General features: G+C 45.0%; 1 protein-coding gene across 1 annotated transcript in view; it reads right to left on the reverse strand.

Moving 5' to 3' along the window:
* Positions 1-23,395, reverse strand: part of LOC124795381 (serine/threonine-protein phosphatase 5) — a 103,793-nt gene that overhangs the window by 14,439 nt on the left and 65,959 nt on the right. Inside the window, exons 9-10 of the mRNA XM_047259391.1 lie at positions 14,605-14,824; positions 14,329-14,410 (exon numbers count right to left, since the gene is read on the reverse strand). Coding sequence (XP_047115347.1) covers positions 14,329-14,410; positions 14,605-14,824 — 302 coding nt within the window. The remainder of the gene's footprint in view (positions 1-14,328; positions 14,411-14,604; positions 14,825-23,395) is intronic.

Below are 23,395 nucleotides of genomic sequence, written 5' to 3' on the forward strand. Positions count from 1 at the left end.
TCTATGCCATCTGGCTTTTTCCTTCCAACACCAGCTTTCCTCAGTATAGGTGGGAACTTTCCCTGCAGTATGTTGCCCACACCCCTCTGGATTCAAACTTTTCTAGTCTCTATCCTCCACCTACCTATCCCCTTCCCTGCTCCCACCCCAGCACCACACAGCCCTCTATTCCAGCATCACACCCACAGTCTTTGTTCTCCTTTCCTTCTCTCTTCTCCACTCCCCCCCCCCCCCCCCCCTCCTAAACACCCAAAACCTTCTCACTGCACTGTCTGTGACTCATTATCTCCTCTAGAAGCCAAGTAGCAATCTGTTATCCTTTTCACAATATTACCAAAAGGAAGAATTGGAAAGGTAACCTGTAAGATACATGAACCTCTTTCAGGTTTACTTAATGAATCAATTGTTACAACCAAGGGAATTCTCCTTTCGAGATGGTAATACAGTCACCGAGATGGTAAGACAGTCACTCTCACAGCAGCATGATCCAAGACGAGTTTTAAGATGATGAACTAGCACATCAATCTTTATTATTGAGCTCTACATCAGCAGATTTCGATAGTAATGTGTGATTTTGGTTTGTATTGAGCAGACGCTTCAAGTTACTTTTCTGTAGTCACCCAAAAAAAAAAAAGGACGGTTTAATGGGGGAGTGAAAGAAAATCCTTCACACCTTTGTTTAGGATTAATACAAATTAATCCTCTAAAAGAAGGAAAAGGTGGTCTTACAAAATATTAAATGAGTTTTCCTATTTTAAGGAACTGCTGTAGTTGTGGACAAGGAACACAATGCTAATTCTGCATTAGAATGTCTGTAAAACATAGTTTACTGAAAATGAGTGTGGAGGGGGAAAATGTGGCAGGGACTGACAAAAACAGGGAAGACAACCTTTAAAAAAAACTGGGGCTCACTTTTGTTTATTCTGGTTCTCAAGCAACAGTAACCTCAATCTTTGAAGGTGTGAAATGTAGTTAATTGATAATAAAACAGCATAATATGAACTCTGGATGAGAATTACGTTCACAACACGTTAGAAACAATTTATTTGCATAGGATGTAATGGAGCAGCATACGGCATATTACATATACTTTAGAGAATACTTACAATATAAGTACTCTTGAAGTGAGAATATTTATAAAATGGATTGCAAAAATCTATTCACCAAGAGGATGTAAATGTGAACAAAGCTGTAAAATTGCTAGCTTGCACAACCAGGACAATCTTCTAGCAGAAGAAACTAAAGGGCTGAAGGGAAAGTGACCGAACCTTACACTCATTGGAAAAATTATCCAATATTTACTAGACAGGATGAAAGGCAAAAGCTGGGTTGTTGGTAACATAAGTTATTTGAAAACTCAGAAGGTAGAGAGAGGGAACAGTCAAGTCAGATGACTGGAAAACCAGCCAAGACATAGGGAGACTGAATGCAAATACAAATTGATGAGAGGAAATTTTATGGGAGGACAAGAAACTAAAGGAAATAATAAAATGAAGAACAATAGAAAAAAATACTTCAGAATGAATTTTCACTTTGCAACAGAGTAGCAAGTGTGCATTGATTTGAAACTTTCAAGCAGATTAAAACTGTAAGTCAGACTGGGACTTGAAGGTTTCTGGAAAGACCAGTTTGGTGGTAAGAATCAAGCATGTCCCATTTGGCAAACCAGAAATAATATTCTGGAGTAAAAATTCAAGTGGCACTTTTGCAAAACAGGCACCAAAATCATGACTAATGGATGATGCTCAGCAACAACGCACTGTGGGTTGCACATGTACACTCTCTGCTTGTCGCCATTTATTCTACTGCCAACTAGGTAGTTATCACACCGATATAAAAATCAGATAGTGGTTGCACATAGCTTATTACTTGAAAACAGTTGCTTCTCATGTGGCACAGCCTCTGATGGCATAGGACTTGGCAATAATGAGGTCAGAGGTGGTGATGGTGGTGCCGGTTGTGGGGTAAATCTCACTGTTGGCATGACTACATGGATAAGAACCAATGAGCAAAGCAATGGGTTCAGATGTGTAAGATCTTCAATTGATTGACTGATTAATTGAGAGAGTATGGGACCAAACAGCGAGGTCATCGGTCCCGCGATTCCCAAGTGGGTTACATAAGAAAGAGGGTCTGCTAAAAGTGGATGGATTCAGTCAGAGGAGTCAAATTATAAAAGAATGAACATTAAACACACACAGTAAAAGCATAAAAGATGAGACCAAATCTAGAAACAGGAAAAAAAGGGGAGGCAGTCATGGGGTCATAGACCGTGAAGACTGCAGAAGGAGTCCTAAACACAACCAACCCGCTCCTGCTCCAAGACTGAAGGAGAACCTTATATCTGAAAATAAAAACCACTTTCCCGGAGGAAACTAAGGACCAGGTCAACCATTCGTGGATCGTCTGCTAATATTAAATTTAAGGAAGCAGGAAGACTATACTTAGCACGAAGGGTCGAAAGAAGGGGACCTGCCACCAATATGAGATATTGTCAGTCTGGCACCACAACCACATTGCGGGGGTGGGTCATTACGTAGGAGGAAACAATGGGTGAGCCGGGTATAGCCAATGCGTAAATGGCATAAAACAGTGGACTCCTTCCAAGAGGGGCGGAAATAAATGCACCAAACTGCAGTAGACTCCTTGATTGTGCAGAGTTTATTACTATGAGCAGTAGCGCTCCAGATGGGCGTTCCAGACTGTTGGGCAGAGAGAGATTTGATGTAGATCTGCATACCCACAGCTGGAATCACGAAGGGAAAAGGGGGTAAGTATCTGCTTCTCTAGCCAAACTGTCAGCCAATTCATTCCTTGGGATTCCCACAAGACTTGGGATCCAGAGAAAGATGAGTGAACAGGCGGTATGCTCAAGGGCAGAGAGAAGGTCATGGATGGCAGAGACCAAGGAGTGACGAGAGTAGCATTGATCGATAGCCAGTAGGCTGCTCATGGAGTCTGAACAAATTAAAACTCTATGGAGGGAGGCCAGAGAAACAAAAAGAGGGCCCTGTGAATGGCTAGAAGCTCTGCTCTAAATACGCTACATGACCCTGGCAACAAATGGTGCTCGAAGCCAGTAGGAGACGTGAAAGCATATCCCACCTTATCAGTAGTCTTAGAACCATCAGTGTAAAAGATGGTGGCACCCTGGAACTCTACAAGGATGGCACATACAAGACGCCGGTAAACCATAGGAGCAACAGAGACCTTAGGACCCTGGAAGAGATTGGTCCTAATCCGTGGTCTAGGCACTGTCCAAGGGGAGGGGGGGGGGGGGGGTTGTGTATGGGAGGAAAGACAAGGGGTGCAGTCCAGTGAGTGCAGATGGAGTCCCTTCAGAGGGTAGTGAGATGCATGCCAACCAGCAATACCACCTGTGGGCAGTTGTTTGGAGGGAGACATCCCTCATTGGTGAAGAGCATAGGGTACACAGGACGGTCAGGGAATTGGCGAATGGTGACTGCATAAGAAACAAGGAGTTGGCTCTGTTGGATGTGTAGAAGGGGACTCCCTCTTCTGTGAGGAGAATATCAACAGGTCTACTGTGAAAGGCACCAATAGCCATACACACCGCACATTGATGGACAGGATCATGGAGTTTCTAAGTGGAAAGAGCTGCTGAGCCATAAAACTGACTACCATAATCGAGTCTGGACAAGACCAGAGCACAGTAAAGATGGAGAAGAGTGGAACGGTCTGCACCACAAAATGTGTGGGCCACGAGGCAGAGAGCATTAAGCTTCCGCATGCATGTAGTCTTTAGGTGGCGAATGTGGACCAGCCATGTCAGCTTATTATAAAAAATAAGGCCCAAGAAACGGGACCGTGCTACAACATTGAAGAGCTGGTTGCCTAAACAAAGTTCTGGATAAGAGAGAACTGTGGGTCGATGACAAAAATGCATAACCCACATTTTGGAGGAGGAAAACTGGAAGCCATGGGCGGTGGCCCATGCAGAGGCCAGTCAGATGGTGCCTTGGAGCTGGCGCTCAGTAGACGCCACCGAGTGGGAGCTGCACCAGATGCAAAGATCGTCAACGTACAATGCCGGGGTAACCAGAGGCCCAACAGAGGTCACAAGCCCATTTATGGCTATGAGGAAGTGTGTGACACTTAAAACAGAACCTTGTGGGATACCGTTCTCCTGAATCTGAGGGGTACTGAATGAAGTGCCAACTTGAACCCACAAGAGCGGTAAGATGAAAACTCGTGGATAAAAATTAGAAGGGGACCACGGAAGCCCCCGTCATGGAGGGTAACCAAAATGTGATGGCGCCTAACCATGTTGTACGCCTTATGTAGGTCAAAGAAAACTGCGACAAGGTGCTGGCAGTGAGTAAAAGCCTGTTGGATGGCTGATTCCAATTGGAGTTAATGGTCAGCTGGAGATCGCCCTGCCCAGAAGCCACACTGATACGGTGACAAAAGGCTCCATGATTCGATTACCCAACAGTTTGGATTTGACCATCCTTTCGAGGAGTTTACAAAGAACATTCGTAACGGTAATGGGGCGGTAGCTGTCTAGAGACATTGGGTTTTTCCCAAGTTTAAGGACAGGGATAACTATACTGTCTTGCCACTGTGATGGAAAAGCAGCCATGAGCCAGATGTGATTGAAGACCCTGAGGAGCTTTTGCCTCTGGGGAACGTCCAAGTGTTGAATCATCTGATTGTGAATGGAATCTGGCCCTGTGGCTGTGTCTCATGAAGAACTAAGAGCCTGCACCAATTCCCATTCAGCGAAAGGTGCATTATAAGACTCAATGTGGTGCGGGATGAAACGGAGGGGGGTCTGATCAACTCTGCTTTTCAGCTGGAGAAAAGTAGGAGGGTAGGAAGCAGACGATGATGCCATCACAAAGTGTGTCGCAAGGTGTTCTGCGAGGACCAATGGATCAGTGCACAGGGACCAGCGCACAAAACTCCTAGGAGGTTCAAGCTCTGGACAGCTGACTGTTGCTGGCAGCCCAGAACGCTACGGAGCTTTGACCAAACCTGTGATAAAGAGGCATATGTCCCAGGGAGGAGACATAGCGATCCCAGCATTCCTTTTTACTCTGCTTAGTAAGGCAAAACCTCCCCCCCCATGAACCAAGGACCTTGCCGTTGGTGGGGAGGCTTGCGTGCCTCAGCGATACAGATAGCCGTACCGTAGGTACAACCACAACGGAGGGTTATCTGTTGAGAGGCCAGACAAACGTGTTGTTCCTGAAGAGGGGCAGCAGCCTTTTCAGTAGCTGCAAGGGCAACAGTCTGGATGATTGACTGATCTGGCCTTGTAACAATAACCAAAACGGCCTTGCTGTGCTGGTACTGTGAACGGCTGAAAGCAAGGGGAAACTACGGCCGTAATTTTTCCCGAGGGCATGCAGCTTTACTGTATGATTAAATGATGATGGGCGTCCTCTTGGGTAAAATATTCGGGAGGTAAAATAGTCCCCCATTCGGATCTCCGGGCAGGGACTACTCAAAAGGATGTCGTCATCAGGAGAAAGAAAACTGGCGTTCTACGGATCGGAGCGTGGAATGTCAGATCCCTTAATCGGGCAGGTAGGTTAGAAAATTTAAAAAGGGAAATGGATAGGTTAAAGTTAGATATAGTCGGAATTAGTGAAGTTCGGTGGCAGGAGGAACAAGACTTCTGGTCAGGTGACTACAGGGTTATAAACACAAAGTCAAATAGGGGTAATGCAGGAGTAGGTTTAATAATGAATAGGAAAATAGGAATGCGGGTAAGCTACTACACAAACAGCATAGTGAACGCATTATTGTGGCCAAGATAGATACGAAGCCCACACCTACTACAGTAGTACAAGTTTATATGCCAACTAGCTCTGCAGATGATGAAGAAATTGAAGAAATGTATGATGAGATAAAAGAAATTATTCAGATAGTGAAGGGAGACGAAAATTTAATAGTCATGGGTGACTGGAATTCGAGTGTAGGAAAAGGGAGAGAAGGAAACGTAGTAGGTGAATATGGATTGGGGCTAAGAAATGAAAGAGGAAGCCGCCTGATAGAATTTTGCACAGAGCATAACTTAATCATAGCTAACACTTGGTTTAAGAATCATGATAAAAGGTTGTATACATGGAAGAACCCTGGAGATACTGACAGGTTTCAGATAGATTATATAATGGTAAGACAGAGATTTAGGAACCAGGTTTTAAATTGTAAGACATTTCCAGGGGCAGATGTGGACTCTGACCACAATCTATTGGTTATGACCTGTAGATTGAAATTGAAGAAACTGCAAAAAGGTGGGAATTTAAGGAGATGGGACCTGGATAAACTGAAAGAACCAGAGGTTGTACAGAGTTTCAGGGAGAGCATAAGGGAACAATTGAAAGGAATGGGGGAAAGAAATACAGTAGAAGAAGAATGGGTAGCTCTGAGGGATGAAGTAGTGAAGGCAGCAGACGATCAAGTAGGTAAAAAGAAGAGGGTTAGTAGAAATCCTTGGGTAACATAAGAAATATTGAATTTAATTGATGAAAGGAGAAAATATAAAAATGCAGTAAATGAAGCAGGCAAAAAGGAATACAAACGTCTCAAAAATGAGATGGACAGGAAGTGCAAAATGGCTAAGCAGGGATGGCTAGAGGACAAATGTAAGGATGTAGAGGCTTATCTCACTAGGGGTAAGATAGATACTGCCTACAGGAAAATTAAAGAGACCTTTGGAGATAAGAGAACCACATGTATGAACATCAAGAGCTCAGATGGAAACCCAGTTCTAAGCAAAGAAGGGAAAGCAGAAAGGTGGAAGGAGTATATAGAGGGTCTATACAAGGGCGATGCACTTGAGGACAATATTATGGAAATGGAAGAGGATGTAGATGAAGATGAAATGGGAGATACGATACTGCGTGAAGAGTTTGACAGAGCACTGAAGGACCTAAGTCGAAACAAGGCCCCCGGAGTAGACAACACTCCATTGGAACTACTGACGGCCTTGGGAGAGCCAGTCCTGACAAAACTCTACCATCTGGTGAGCAAGATGTATGAAACAGGTGAAATACCCTCAGACTTCAAGAAGAATATAATAATTCCAATCCCAAAGAAAGCAGGTGTTGACAGATGTGAAAATTACCAATCAGTTTAATAAGCCACAGCTGCAAAGTACTAACACGAATTCTTTACAGACGAATGGAAAAACTTGTAGAAGCCGACCTCGGGGAATATCAGTTTGGATTCTGTAGAAATACTGGAACACGTGAGGCAATACTGACCTTACGACTTATCTTAGAAGAATGATTAAGGAAAGGCAAACCTACGTTTTTAGCATTTGTAGACTTAGAGAAAGCTTTTGACAATGTTGACTGGAATACTCTCTTTCAAATTCTAAAGGTGGCAGGGGTAAAATACAGGGAGCGAAAGGCTATTTACAACTTGTACAGAAACCAGATGGCAGTTATAAGAGTTGAGGGACATGAAAGGGAAGCAGTGGTTGGGAAGGGAGTAAGACAGGGTTGTAGCCTCTCCCCGATGTTATTCAATCTCTATATTGAGCAAGCAGTAAAGGAAACGAAAGAAAAATTTGGAGTAGGTATTAAAATCCATGGAGAAGAAATAAAAACTTTGAGGTTCGCCGATGACATTGTAATTCTGTCAGAGACAGCAAAGGACTTGGAAGAGCAGTTGAACGGAATGGATGGTGTCTTGAAGGGAGGATATAAGATGAACATCAACAAAAGCAAAACGAGGATAATGGAATGTAGTCAAGTTAAGTCGGGTGATGCTGAGGGTATTAGATTAGGAAATGAGACACTTAAAGTAGTAAAGGAGTTTTGCTATTTGGGGAGCAAAATAACTGATGATGGACGAAGTAGAGAGGATATAAAATGTAGACTGGCAATGGCAAGGAAAGTGTTTCTGAAGAAGAGAAATTTGTTAACATCGAGTATAGATTTAAGTGTCAGGAAGTCGTTTCTGAAAGTATTTGTATGGAGTGTAGCCACGTATGGAAGTGAAACATGGACGATAAATAGTTTGGACAAGAAGAGAATAGAAGCTTTCGAAATGTGGTGCTACAGAAGAATGCTGAAGATTAGATGGGTAGATCACATAACTAATGAGGAGGTATTGAATAGGACTGGGGAGAAGAGAAGTTTGTGGCAAAACTTGACCAGAAGAAGGGATCGGTTGGTAGGACATGTTCTGAGGCATCAAGGGATCACCAATTTAGTATTGGAGGGCAGCGTGGAGGGTAAAAATCATAGGGGGAGACCAAGAGATGAATACACTAAGCAGATTCAGAAGGATGTAGGTTGCAGTAGGTACTGGGAGATGAAAAAGCTTGCACAGGATAGAGTAGCATGGAGAGCTGCATCAAACCAGTCTCAGGACTGAAGACCACAACAACATAGTAAGGCAACAAGCCTTCGCTTGGAGACACTTAAAAGTGAGGAGGTTGGTCTAGGAGAGGTATTGCTGAAATTGCTGCAGTGCCCAGCGGCAGTGCTGCACAGCAACTGCGATGTCCTTGGTCCACAACTGTACCGGTCGGTGACAAGGGGGGCCTGTGGATAGGGGGACAGCAGTGCCAGCAGCATGAAGAAGAGCAGCAGAGATGCCTTGTATGACTACATCAATGGAATTCGAGAGGGAGGTGTCAAAGTGGACAGCAGACATGTATAAAGGTCAATTAGCCCTGCAGAATGTCCAATGTGGGGGCCTGTTTGCCTGGCAGCAGCAGGGGAATAACAGGGTCACTGAAAAGTGATCACTGTCACAAAGGTCATCATGGGATGACCAATGGAGGGAAGCCGCGAGGGCAGGGGAGGAGATCATGAGATCAGTAGCAGAGAAGGTGCCATGAGCAGCACTGAAGTGGGTAGGAGAACCATTGTTGAGGAGACATAAATTGAAGTCTGTGATAAGTTGGTCAATTAGGATACCCCGACCCACTGAAGTGACACACCCCCACAGTGGATGGTGAGCACTGAAATCGTCAAGGAGGAGAAACGGGGGAAGGAGTTGCTGGATTAAGGTAGATAGTGCAACATAAGCAAGTGGCCAATCTGGAGGCAGGTAGACATTGCCACTCTGACATCACTTCCAAGGTGGTACACAGGGGGATCCAGTCACTAAGGATATCGGAGCAAATCAAAGTGCAGACCCCACCAGATGCTATCCCAAGGCCAGCAGGGCTCCGACAGAATGCCCGATAACCACGGTAAGTTGGGGAGTGGTCATCACAGAAATGCATTTCTTGGTGAACAAGACAGAACGCAGAATAAGAGGAGACAAGACGTTGCATTTCCAGTAGGTGATGACAGTATACCTTGCAGTTCCACTGGATGACCATGTGGTGTGGTCCAAAGTAGACATGAAGGAGCTGAGCAGAAAGTCAGGTCACTTTGTCAGTAGTTGTCACCGACAAGGATGGGGTGACAAACATAAATAAGATTAAGATGTCAGGCTCAGGTTGTGAGAGGGGAGTTGGCACATCTGGGGGCACCGGGGGGGGGGGGGGGGGGGGCGGGGGGGGGGGGCTTGTCATGGGATTTATGTTTCTTCTTCTTCTTCTTCTTCTTCTTCTTCTCCTCCTCCTCCTCCTCCTCTTTCTGAGGTGGAGGAAGGCAGGACACAGGGGGAGTACAGGAATCTGCAAGATCAGGTACCGAAAGAGTGTGGGCGACCTTGGGATGCGCAGATGGTGCTCCTCCTCCTCTCACCACCACGGTGAGAGTCTTCTGGCCCGAGAGATGCCGGGGAGAGGGTCCCTGGGAGGGAGCCCGATCACTGGCAGATGCCGAAGAAGGCAGGTACTTCTTCAGCCGGGGAGGGGGAGCGACTCCCTGAGTCGAGGTTATGGGAACTGCAGGGGTGGTGGAGGGGAGATTGGGGCGGGACAGAGCTGGGGTAAGGACGAGGTAGGAGGAGGAGGAGGGGGAGAACGAGGGGGAGGATGGGGGGGGAGGATGGGGGGAGGGGGGAGGAGGGGGAGGATGGGGGGAGGGGGGAGGAGGAGGGGGGGGAGGGGGAGGAGTGGGAGGAGGGGGAGGGGCAGGAGGGGGAGGGGCAGGAGGGGGAGGGGCAGGAGGGGGAGGGGCAGGAGGGGGAGGGGCAGGAGGGGGAGGGGCAGGAGGGGGAGGGGCAGGAGGGGGAGGGGCAGGAGGGGGAGGGGCAGGAGGGGGAGGGGCAGGAGGGGGAGGGGCAGGAGGGGGAGGGGCAGGAGGGGGAGGGGCAGGAGGGGGAGGGGCAGGAGGGGGAGGGGGAGGAGGGGGAGGGGGAGGGGCAGGAGGGGGAGGGGGAGGGGGAAGGGGGAGGGGGAGGGGGAAGGGGAGGGGGAGGAGGGGGAGGGGGAGGAGGGGGAGGGGGAGGAGGGGGAGGAGAGGGAGGGGGAGGAGGAGGGAGGAGGGGAGGAGGGGGAGGGGGAGGGGAGGAGGGGAGGAGGGGGGGAGGAGGGGGGGAGGAGGAGGGGAGGAGGAGGGGGGAGGAGGAGGGGAGGAGGAGGGGGGAGGAGGAGGAAAGGAAGTAACAGAGGCAAAAGCTGAAGACAGTGACACCAGATGGAATGTCTCATACTTTTGGCGTGTCTCAGCATAAGACAGGCGATTCAGGGACTTGTATTCTTGTATCATCTTTTCTCTCTTGTAAGCCGAGCAATCCGGCAAGCGAAGGGAGTGGTGTTCAGCACAGTTGACACCCACAGGCAGCGGAACACAAGGCCAGTCACCACACAAAAGGTCCACCGTACAGTGGGAAGACATATGCTCAAAACGCAAGCACCGAAAGCACCGCATAGGTGGAGGGATGTACGGCTTCATGTCACATCTGTAGCACATAACCTTGACCTTCTCTGGGAGAGTATCCCCTCGAAAGCCAGAATGAAGTTGCCATTATCGGTGCGGTTGTCTTTGCGACCCTTCTGCACCCGTCGAACAAAATGGACACCATGCCGCTCCAGATTAGCCCAGAGTTTCCCGTCAGATTGCAGGATGAGGTCCCTATGAAAAATGACACCCTGGACCATATTCAGAGATTGGTGAGAAGTGATAGACACTGGGACATTGCCAAGATGAGCACAGGCATGAAGAGCTGTGGATTGGGTGGTTGAAGAAGCTTTGATCAACAGGGAACCTGATGGCATCTCCACTTCACCAAACTTGCCCTCGATATTTTCCACGAAAAACAATGGCTTTGTGGTGGTGAAAGTGTCCCCATTCATCCTAATATGGACGAGGTAACGGGCAAGGGTTTCAGCCCAAGATGGTGAGCCTGGTCCTCCTCCCACGTTGTAGCCAGGGAATGGAAGGCTGCCAGGCCATACAAGGCAGCATTTAAGGATCCTCCACCATTCAAAGAGACACCCGTGTGAGAATGGCCAGACTTTTGCAGCTTGATATGCTGCATGTGCCAAGCATCCGCCCTGATACCACCCACTCCAACCAGGGGCTCTCCCCATGGGCGCCACCCAGCCACAGCAAGAGCCGTCTGGCATGGCAGACATTGCCAGGAGTTCCGATGCTCCAAGAAGACAAGCAACCACTCCTTGGCATACATGGGTAGGGAACAGCTCAGGTATCAGTAGTGTGATCCCTGTGTTGTCAGGGGGCTCAGCCATATGGATACATAACAGTCCTACCACACGGACTTGCTACACATGCTGGTGACCTAGCAGGGTGAAGGGGGCTACACTAAGGAACAGAGAAGGGAAGGGCGGGGTAGAGGAATCCACATGGTAGATGCTAGGGAGGGAGTTCTTCCCCATATGGCTCACACTAAAAACAGGAAATTTTGAAGTGGAGGTGAAACCTCAAGTGGGGACAAATGCCAAAACGGTGAAAAAACAGGCAAAAGGAACTAAATTGCAACCAATACAGGAAACCAGGGGAATAGCCAGATTGACATAAATCAGAACACCGAGAGGGGAAAGAGGTGGGAATAGGGAAAGGGGGGGGGGGGATAGGCAGGGAGAAGGAAATGCAGCTATGGAATGAAGAATGAGCTGCAATAGCTCGGGGCCCCATGTGCGCCACACATGAACTCACGAAAGAACCGTGAGCCTCCGGGGGATTGTGGAAGATGAAATTTATTTCACGTGGTGAGAAGAATGAAGAATATTTGGTATGTCTGAGTTCATTTCAGATACGATTTAAGAAAGTCACATATTTGCAGGAAGAGTTGATTAATGCGTTCCAGATGGGAACAGTATAAGGAGGGAGGGAGGGAGGGAGGGAGGGAGGGGGGGGGGGGAGAGAGAGAGAGAGAGAGAGAGAGAGAGAGAGAGAGAGAGAGAGAGAGGGGGGTGTAGTCCTTTTCATAGAAAACAGTAAAACAGTGATTCCAGAGCTAGCTTGGTGGCCCAGGAAATCAATCTGTGTAACTAGGCATTGGGATAATTATAAGCAGTATACGCAGAAATCAGATCGGCAGTGTACTTATGTAAGAGTTTGCAGACACATTTGTCATGAATGTTGAGCTGTAGGGAGAGCACATTTCATATGGAAAGAACAGCAAATGTCAAAATATCAATACTGCTGTTTATTGACTGACTTGACAAGTACTTGGGTATGAAGCTGGCCTTCAGCAAGATTGATGTCAGCACCCAGGATATTAGAACAAGATTTAGTAATACACTGTACAAGAATATTTGGTATTTAGTGCCACTTTATACTTTGTTTCATCAATAAAAACACACTTAAGTGCTTGCATTTATTTATAAAAAAATGTGAAATAGTTGTATTCACTTCCATAAGTTCCAGTAAATGGTGATTTGTTTCAAAACACCTTACATAAGTGAAAACAATTATTTCACATTATATCTACATAAATGCAAGCACTTTATTGTGATTTATTGATGAAACAACTTATAAAATGGCACTAAATATTCAAATATTCTTGTGCAGTGTAGTGTAGGAGCAGACAACACGCTGTTGATCAAAACCTTTATGTAACTGAAAATATTAGACATTCCTAAAGATGACCATGGTAGCCCAAAACCGTTTATGACACTAAAATAAAATATTTAAAAAGTATTTTTCGTCATCGCATCATTCACCAATTTCAGTATAATTTCAGATTAAACCCAGCTAACCAGTTTTAATAGTAGTGGTATGATTTCCTTAAATTCTGGTATACAGCTAGCTGAATTACCTAATATTCTTTTTACAGGTATCTATGAAACAAGACACCTAAGAATGCATAAATTGGGGGCTCATGACACTGCGCTACAAACTCCCCCATATCCTACATTTTACGTAATGCATACCTAACTCCCACCTACAGCAATCCCACCACTAGAATGCTGTATTGGGAATGATCGATGTTACTTTTTCATCAGTTGATTCAGGTGACTTCGGTATTTGCAGTTCTTGGTACAATTATAATCACATGGCTTTTACTCAGTAGCCTTACACAGAGTATATGCTCAATCATAATCACTTTTATGCAATGCCACAGGAACAATGCTTTCAAATTCTACAGGTAAACAACATAACTTACAAATCACATCAAATTTATTTTATGTTTATATTTGCATTACATTACTTATCTACAGCTCTCATTTTTCCTTGAGATTCCTATCTGATCTTCTGCGCACCCTAAAAGTCTTCATCTTTTACTGATTTCTCCGTTCCTTATTCACTACATTCCTCCTCTCATTTATTTGTTTCTCTGTGACTAAATGTTCTCCCAATTTATTTTTGCTTGATTTGCATTTACGCAAGTACACATTTAGCAGATTATTATGCTTGGTGAAGTTTTTACTTTTCAGTATTGCTTTCAGTTTCTGAGTGCAAGCCTATCCCCTTCTTACCGTAATAAAAGTATTGGGTTTTGACCAACATACAAGAATTTCTGCGAAGAAGAAAACAAGTCTCATGGCAGGCTATCTCCATGATTCCAATGTTGCAATAAAATTTCAACACAACATTTAAATGCAAAATATTTTCATTCATACTTACTACACCATTTGTGTGAAAAAATGTCAACTAAATAAAATCTCACGGGCAGGAAAACTGCAGCCAGCCACACTATTAAATGCATACATTATTCCACCACAACTAGTTTTGGGCCTGAGCCCATCACCAGATGGCAGCGTTGATTCTTTGTACAAATATCAGATTATTTTGCTCTTTAGGAAAGATTGTTATTACAGCATAGTTGTACGCATCTGTGGTTGTGGGTGCAAAGAAATCAAGGCAAAAATAATGTGAAATTTGTAAAAGATATCCTTGCCGCCATCTGATGATGACAAAATACAGCAGTCGTCACAAAAGTGTGGCTGGTCACCATTTTTCTCATCAGTGAGATTTACTGGAACAACCACAGTATTCTCACACCATTACAGATAAAATAATGTAAATAAATGCTTACCACTGCTTCATATGATGTGAATTTAGGTTTCATATCTCTGCCATTAAGTGTAATAAATGCACCTTTGTTCCCCATCGAATCACTGAAACACAACATCATTGATAAACAACTCAATGTTTAACTGGTAACGTATATGTAGGTACCACACACACAATAGTGGAAAGACTTTTTATGAGGAGACACACACACACACACACACACACACACACACACACACACACACACACACACACACACACACACACGAGAGAGAGAGAGAGAGAGAGAGAGGCGCACCAGTAATTTGGAGCAGAGAATACTGTTATGCAGCGTCCATCGTGAGCTATTTCAAAGCCTTCATTTTTCACTTCATGGCTCCTTATTATGTAATCTAGACCATTAAGGTCAAGAAATTTCTTTGTAACATCTGGACCAAACTGTATGCCAACACCTCGCTTGCTTGGTTCTCTGCCAGGCTGAGGTTGTGGATCAGACCACAATAACTCACACATTAAACCTGTGAAGAAAAATGTATATGTTATTTATGCTCAAACAACACTATATTAAATTTATGCATTTATCTTGTGAATTGTAAACCACAATGAAAAATTACAATAACAGTCTTTCACCTGACACTGACGTACTGGTAAATTTTTATCCCAACAGGAACTGTATTAGGAGTCAAATATATGTTGTTGTTGTTGTGGTCTTCAGTCCTGAGACTGGTTTGATGCAGCTCTCGATGCTACCCTATCCTGTGCAAGCTTCTTCATCTCCCAGTACTTACTGCAACCTACATTTTTCTGAATCTGCTTAGTGTATTCATCTCTTGGTCTCCCTCTACGATTTTTACCCTCCACGCTGCCCTCAAATGCTAAATTTGTGATCCTCGATGCCTCAGAACATGTCCTACCAACCGGTCCCTTCTTCTTGTCAAGTTGTGCCACAAACTCCTCTTCTCCCCAATTCTATTCAATACCTCCTCATTAGTTATGTGATCTACCCATCTAATCTAGAGCATTCTTCTGTAGCACCACATTTCGAAAGCTTCTACTCTCTTCTTGTCCAAACTATTTATCGTCCATGTTTCACTTCCATACGTGGCTACACTCCATACAAATACTTTCAGAAACGACTTCCTGACACTTAAATCTATACTCGATGTTAACAAACTTTTCTTCTTCAGAGACACTTTCCTTGCCATTGCCAGTCTACATTTTATATCCTCTCTACTTCAACCATCATCAGTTATTTTGCTCCCCAAATAGCAAAACTCCTTTACTACTTTAAGTGTCTCATTTCCTAATCTAATTCTCTCAGCATCACCCGACTTAATTCAACTACATTCCATTATCCTTGTTTTGCTTTTGTTGATGTTCATCTTATATCCTCCTTTCAAGACACTGTCCATTCTGTTCAACTGCTCTTCCAAGTCCTTTGCTGTCTCTGACAGAATTACAATGTCATCGGCGAACCTCAAAGTTTTTATTTCTTCTCCATGGATTTTAATACCTACTCTGAATGTTTCTTTTGTTTCCTTTACTGCTTGCTCAATATACAGATTGAATAACATCGGGGAGGGGCTTACAACCCTGTCTTACTCCCTTCCCAACCACTGCTTCTCTTTCATGCCCCTCGACTCTTATAACTGCCATCTGGTTTCTGTACAAATTATAAATAGGCTTTCGCTCCCTGCATTTTACCCCTGCCACCTTTAGAATTTGAAAGAGAGTATTTCAGTCAACATTGTCAAAAGCTCTCTCTAAGTCTACAAATGCTAGAAACGTCCGATCCGTAGAATGCTAGTTTTTTCTGTCCTGATAATGACGTCCTCTTGAGTAGTCCCCGCCCGGAGATCCGAATGGGGGACTATTTTACCTCCGGAATATTTTACCCAAGAGGAAATCATCATCATTTAACCATACAGTAAAGCTGCATGCCCTCGGGAAAAATTACGGCTGTCGTTTCCCCTTGCTTTCAGCCGTTCGCAGTACCAGCACAGCAAGGCCGTTTTGGTTAGTGTTACAAAGCCAGATCAATCAATCATCCAGACTGTTGCCCGTGCAACTACTGAAAAGGCTGCTGCCCCTATTCAGGAACCACACGTTTGTCTGGCCTCTCAACAGATACCCCTCCGTCATGGTTGCACCTACGATATGGCCATCTGTATCGATGAGGCACTCAAGCCTCCCCACCAACGGCAAGGTCCATGGTTCAATATAAATGTTCCAAATCTGTATTTGTGTGCAGTGACATTTTGGCATCTAGGGGGTGGGCAGGTGGGTGAAGGGGAATTCATCATAAAGTTCATGAAATTTTAACTTGACATAGCTGAAAGATTATGAAAATTTTATTAATACAAGTGGATCTTCCCTTGAAGATGTGTCACTGTGTATTTGAGCATATATTTCACCACACAAAACTTTATTCTGAATAGGAAATGTTACAGGATCTGCTTAGACTGATGAGGGATACAGAAGCAGTAATCATAATATTATCAAATGGCAGTCCCATCAGTAGTTCTGCTAAAACCTCACTGTCTCAGACACCTTGAAAATTTCTCAGTTAACACCTAAAGTAACACACGCTCAACAGAGAATCAACACAAACGATATTTCAGAAATATTTAGGTTTTCCTGATAATGCTGGCAACATAAAAATTTCAAGCATAATGCATAAAAATACATTTGAGAAAAGCATAAGGAAGAAAGGCAGTTCTAACGGGAGGTTTTTGTTTGGTGTGCTGATGGCCAACATTAAGAAATATAGGTTGCAGAAAACGAAACAGGGCAAAAGAAGTCTACAGAAAGTGCTTTAATGAAAAAAACAATGTGTTTTTCTCACATGTACATATTACAAGGATTACATCAATGAGCCTGATCAAAAAAATAAATTTGGATATGGTAGAAGTGTCAACAGGCAGGCATCACACATAATACAAAACCATACAGCAGTCATGTAAATGTTTTGACGAACTAATCAGTGAAATAAGACCTGTTTGTCCCTGAACACTATGATATTCGGCAATTAATATAGGGATAAAATACAAGGAAGTGACAGGCTTTCTACAACTTATACAGAGACCTGACTGAAGTTATAAGAGTTGAGGGACATCAATGGCAGGCAGTAATTGAGAATGAGTGACATAGGGTTTTAGCCTATCTTCCACGTTATTCCATCTGTACATTGAACATGCAGTCAAGTTAATGAAGGAGAAATTTGGAAATGGTATTAACATTCAGGGAGATGAAAATAACTGAAGTTTGCTGACGATATAACAGTTCTGCCCAAAAGCAAAGGACATGAAAAGAAAAGACAGTTGAATGGAATGGATAGTGTCTTGATAAGAAATAATTAGATGCGCACCAATAAAACTAAAACAACAGTAATGAAATGTAGTCTAATTAAATCATGCAATGCTGAGGGAATCTGATTAGGAAATGAGACACTACAAGTATTAGATGAGTTTTGCTACACATGCAGCAAAATGACAGCAGCAGAAGCAAAATGGATGCAAAATACAGATTTGCAATAGCAGAAAAAGAGGAATATACATAAATCTAACATTAAGAATTAGGGTTTCTTTTCTGAAGGCATTTGTTTGGACTATAGTGTTATATGGAAGTGAAAGAAACACAGAGAAGGAGAGACTAAGATTTTGAAATTCTGTGCTACAAACAAATGCTGAAGTTGAGAGGGCCAGATTGTATGGCCAAAGAAGAAGCAGTGAACTAGGAAGAAACAATATTTGCAGTATAGCTTCAATAAAGTAGGGGTCACCTGAACCATCAAGCAATAAAAAATGTAGTATTCTTTTTAGGAATTATAATGGGATAAAAACTAAGGTGACTACAGAAAAACTACAGGAAAGAGGTTCAAGGATGTGTGTGTCATCTTAGTTACACAAAGGTGAAGGGATTTTTCACAGGATAGACTCGTGTAGGGAGCTGGAAAAAAAAAAAAAAAAAAAAAAAAAAAAAAAAAAAAAAAAAAACCACTAAACTTAAGATGACGACAATGACAACACGTCATCAAAGTACTCCAGAATGAAACTTTCTGGCAGGCTATAAACATGTGCTGGTCCGCAAACTGAACCCAGAAATTTCCCTTCCATAGCTAATCCCCTCACTGGCTAAGCCAGGGGCAGGCAAACGTTGCACGCGGCTCATGAGCACACAGCGCTGCACGTGTGCTGCTCGTGTGCAATCGTCGACAGGGGCAGTGGCAATAGCCAACAGGTTGCGGCAGTGTAGTACCAGGCTAAGTTACGGACATTGAAGCGAAGCGACCACTACGTAGTGAACGTTGTATTTCAATAACCGGAAAATGCTGAGCGAATCAAGGAAACGGAGAATTGGAGATTTGCTACCTTTTAAAAAGGAATAGGAGAATCTTTTTTTTTCTCTGTGCAAAAACGTGAAAACTGGAAATGTATAATATGTGACAGTATTCTCGCTGGTCAGCGGAAGTTTAATATTGAACGCCATTATAATAAATTTCAGTATGTTGCCGTTCTTGGTGCAATAAAAAGAGGAATTTCTCAAGCGATTTGGGGATATATCTTACTTATCCCAAGGTTTTGAGTAGTTCTCGAGACAATCTGCTGTTTCTGTAGATGATATTCATCCCAGTTTGCAAATAGAATTAATAGATCTACAGCGTAATTCTCGTCTGGGAGACAAGTTCCTTTTGGCAAGACGTGTAATAGATTTTTATCATGACTTTCCACAGCAAGAGTTTCCTCGTCTCCATCGTGAAGCGATGAAGATAATGTCAATGTTTGGCTCGACATGCGTTTGTGAGAGATTTTTTTCTGTTATGAAAGTCTCGGTTAAGAGCAAACATCAGTAATGAAAATTTACGTAACTGTTTGCGTTTGTCTGTATGTAGAAATTTTGTTGCAGACATTAAACGTATTGTAAACTCCACCTGTGATAAATAAAACGTATCGTAGGTAATAGGTACTCTTTCAAACCACGATTACTTTCAAGCACTCCTACTAACCTTATTCCTTCATTCAATAAAGCAGGCCAGGAAACAAGACGCATTACAAAGTAAGAAGCGGTGAGACGGGGTGGCGGGGAGGGGAGAGAAGCGGGTGGCCAGCTTGCCCCTGTGTGCGCGCAGAACACCTGTTAACTGCACACGTGCATGTGCATCGCACACGTGCAGAATTCCTGCCCGCCCCTGGGCTAAGCTGTCCAATCATGCTCACAAGCTGTCCTCATAGCTTAATCTCTACCAATACCTCTCAATCAGGCTAAAAGGAAAAGAAGGAAAATTAGTATTTAACATATTGTTGACAAATTGGTCATTAGAGAGATAGATAGATAGATAGAGAGAGAGAGAGAGAGTGTGTGCAACCCACTGGAGAAGGAATGGAAAGGGAATTAAACCACGTCATTTTCAAAGGAAATAACTAAGCATTTGCTGTAATGCAGACAGCACAATGAAAAGATTGCCAGAAAATAAGCATTTGGCCAACAAGCCCTTCACTGGTAGTAGACACACACACACACACACACACACACACACACACACACACACACACAAATGCAACTTACATACATGACCACAGTCTCTGGCTGCTGAGGCCAGGGTGGGAGCAGCAGCACATGATGGGAGAAGCAGCTAGGTGGTGGAGGTGAGGAGAGGTGGGGCAGGGTAGGGATAACATGGTAGAGGTAGGGGATACTGCTTGTGGGAGCATACAGGGACAAGGCGGAGAGAGGGTAGGGCAGCTAGGTGCAGATCAGAGGATAAATGGAGAGTGGGTGGGATTAGTGATTAGTGGAAAAGAAGTAAAAAGGCTGTGGGTGCATTGGTGGAATAATAGACAGCTGTGTAGTGCTGGAACGGGGGACAGGGAAGGAGCTAGATGGTTAAGGACAATGACTGATGAAGGATGAGGCCAGGAGAGTTACACGAACTTAGGAGAGTTCCCACCGGCGCAATTCAGATAAGCTTGTGTTGGTGAGAAGGATCCAGATGGCACAGGCTGTGAAAGCAGTAACTGAAATGAAGAGCGCCGTGTTGGACAGTATGCTCAGCAACCGGGTTTTCCACCTGTTTCTTGGCCACAGTTTGTTGGTAGCCATTCGTGGGGGCAGAGAGCTTGTTGGCTGTCATGACCACACACAATGCAGCACAGTGGTTGCAGCTTAGCTTGTACAACACATGACTGATTTCACAAGTAGCCCTGCCTTTGATGGGACAGGTGATGCTTGTGACCGCACTGAAGTAGGTGGTGGTGGGAGGATGTATGGGACAGGTCTTGCATGTAGGTGTATTACAGGCATATGTGCCAAGAGCTAAGGAGTTGTGTAGGGATAGACGAGGATACTGTGTAGCTCTGGTAGGAGGGGAGGGAAAGACAGTGGGTAGGACATTCCTCATTTCAGGGCATCACCAGAAATACCTCTGCATCGATGGCTGCCACCCATTCCACTCCAGGAAGTCCCTTCCACACAGCCTAGCCACCTATGGCCATCGCAACTGCAGTGACGAGCAGTCCCTCTTCACAGGCAGTAATTTCCCTTCCAACCTTATACAAAAACTGATCTCCAATGCCTTATCTCTCCAGTCACCCACCACCTCCAAAATCCCATTGTCTGGCCACAGAGGAACATTCCCTTTGTGACTTAGTACTACCCAGGACAAGAGCAACTGAATCACATTCTTCACCAGGGTTTTGACAACCACCTCTTGTTATACCCTGAAGCGAGGAATGTCCTATCCACATACCTCCCACCCTTACCACAATGGTATTCTGCCACCCACCGAACCTACAAAATAATTATTCCCTTCCATCCCTACACACACAACCTCTAGACTCATGGTTCATATTCCTGCAATAGAACTAGATGCAAGACCTGTCCCATACATCCTCTCACCACCACCTATTCCAGTCCAGTCACATGCATCACCTATCCCATCAATGGCAGAGGTACCTGTGAAACCACTCATATTGTGATCTTAAAGCTGGGCTGCACCCGCTGTTCTGCAATCTACGTGGTCATGACGGCCAACATGCTGTCTGTCCCCAAGAAACAGCTGGACCACCCAGCTGGTGCGTGCATCACCCAACATGACGTTCTTCATTTCAATGACTGCTTCACAGCCAGTGCCATCTGGATCCATCCCAACTGCACCAGCTTCTCTGAATTGTGTAGGTGGGAACTCTCTTAACTCTCCTGGCCTCAACCTTCATTAGTCATTGTCCTTATCTGCCTATCACCTTCCCTGTTTCCATTCCAGTACTACACAGCCCTGTATTCCACCAACACACCCACAGTCTTTCTACTTCTCCCCTTTTCTGCTACAACCCCGTCAACCTGCCCTCCATCTAACCTCCTGCATGCACCTAGCTTCCTTACCATATCTCCACCTTGGCCCTGTATGCTTCAACAAGCAGTGCTTTACCATCCCCCACCCCTACGCTGCTATCCCTTCCTCTCCATGCTCCGGCCTCCTCCTTACCCCCCTAACCCTGCTGCTTCTCCCATCATGCACTACTGTTCGTAGTCTGGCTTCATCAGCCAGAGATTGTGGTCTTTTTTGTGTGTGCGCGCGCGCGTGTTTATTTCTGACGAAGGCCTTGTTGGCTGAAAGCTTACTTTCTGACAGTCTTTTTTTGTGCCTATATGCAACTCAGCACCTCCGCTACATGGTGGGTAGTAATTATCATTTCATAATATTGTCACATTCTATGCTGGATTTTCCATTGTGTACACAAATGTACTATCGCAAAGTTCCATGCAAAGATCATGAAACTGAAGGCAATAGAGTGAGGCTGGAGGAGAGTCCTTAGGAAGCGAATGAAGGCAAAGGTGAACACAGGCCACCGCATGAAGCCAAGGTGGTGTAAGGTTCATGCCCACCGGAAAAGTTGCAAGTGGTGTGAAGTTACTTCAAGTCGCCACAGCAAGTGCCGAAAGTGGACTCCAGGAGGTAACAGAGAAGAGGAATGCACCCCATACTGGTGATCATAGGAGTCATTGAAGAAGGAGGCATAGTATGGGTGACCATGCATGGCAGACGAATGGCATGCATACCTGCCGAGGACAAAGTCATGGCAGTAGGACAGTGGTATGATTCTTCAGTAAGATGATCTCGGCTTGCGGAAGGCCAGCATATACCAGATTCCCTGTTAGTGTGGCAAGACTTATTGGTCAGACAGTGCACACCAGTGAAGATCAGTGCTGAGAACATCAAAGGCACACACGACTGGAGTATTCAAACAAGTCGGCAGTCACAAAGTCAAACAAGTCGGCAGTCGCAAAGCACTGTTTGTCCAAAATACATGAGATGGCTTGGCCAAGACTTCTACATACTTGGACAGTGTGGTTTGAGAAGCCGTTGAAATTCGCATCAAGGATGAACTTGTCAACCACGACTGCAATTATAATCTTAGCAAGGCTTGGGAACCAGCACTGAGCATAATTAAGAAGACACTCAGCAATGAAAACAATCTGGCGTGCTGGCCAGACGTACCAACTACATTGATGCTCCACAGACACCGACCCCTGCATCTCCACGACTGTCGATGTGTGCCCATGAGGGAACGGCCCGTGGGGGGAGGGGATATAAGGTGGCCACCTGCCCTCAGGAGCTCAGTTTGTCAGTTCACCTGAGGCAACATGTCCGATTGCTGAAATATTGTGCCAGTTTGACACTGTGAACAAGCAGTACACCTGTGGACTCTTCAATCAGGACAGTGGTCGTTCAGCAGCTTCGGCATACAGACTCTCAACCTGGCTAGTGCAAAAGGTGCCAGTGGCCAAACAGATGCCACGATGGTGGATAGTGTTGAGCTGGTGTAAGGGGGATGGACGTGCAGACGTGTATACAAAGCACCCATAGTCTAGTTTCGAACGGACAAGGGACAGGTACAAACAGAGGAGAGTGGTTCAATCTGCACCCCTGGAAGTACCATTGAGGACACACAGGACAGTGAGGGACCACGTGCAGCGGGCTGCCAGGTAAGACAAATGGGAGGACCAAGAGTGTTTCCTATCGAGTATGAGCCCCAAGAATTTTGTAGAGCAACAGACCCAAGATGTAAAGATGGTGGGGGATAAACCAACTG

Source organism: Schistocerca piceifrons, chromosome 4 (assembly GCF_021461385.2).
Source record: "Schistocerca piceifrons isolate TAMUIC-IGC-003096 chromosome 4, iqSchPice1.1, whole genome shotgun sequence".
NCBI classification, from domain to species: domain Eukaryota; kingdom Metazoa; phylum Arthropoda; class Insecta; order Orthoptera; family Acrididae; genus Schistocerca; species Schistocerca piceifrons.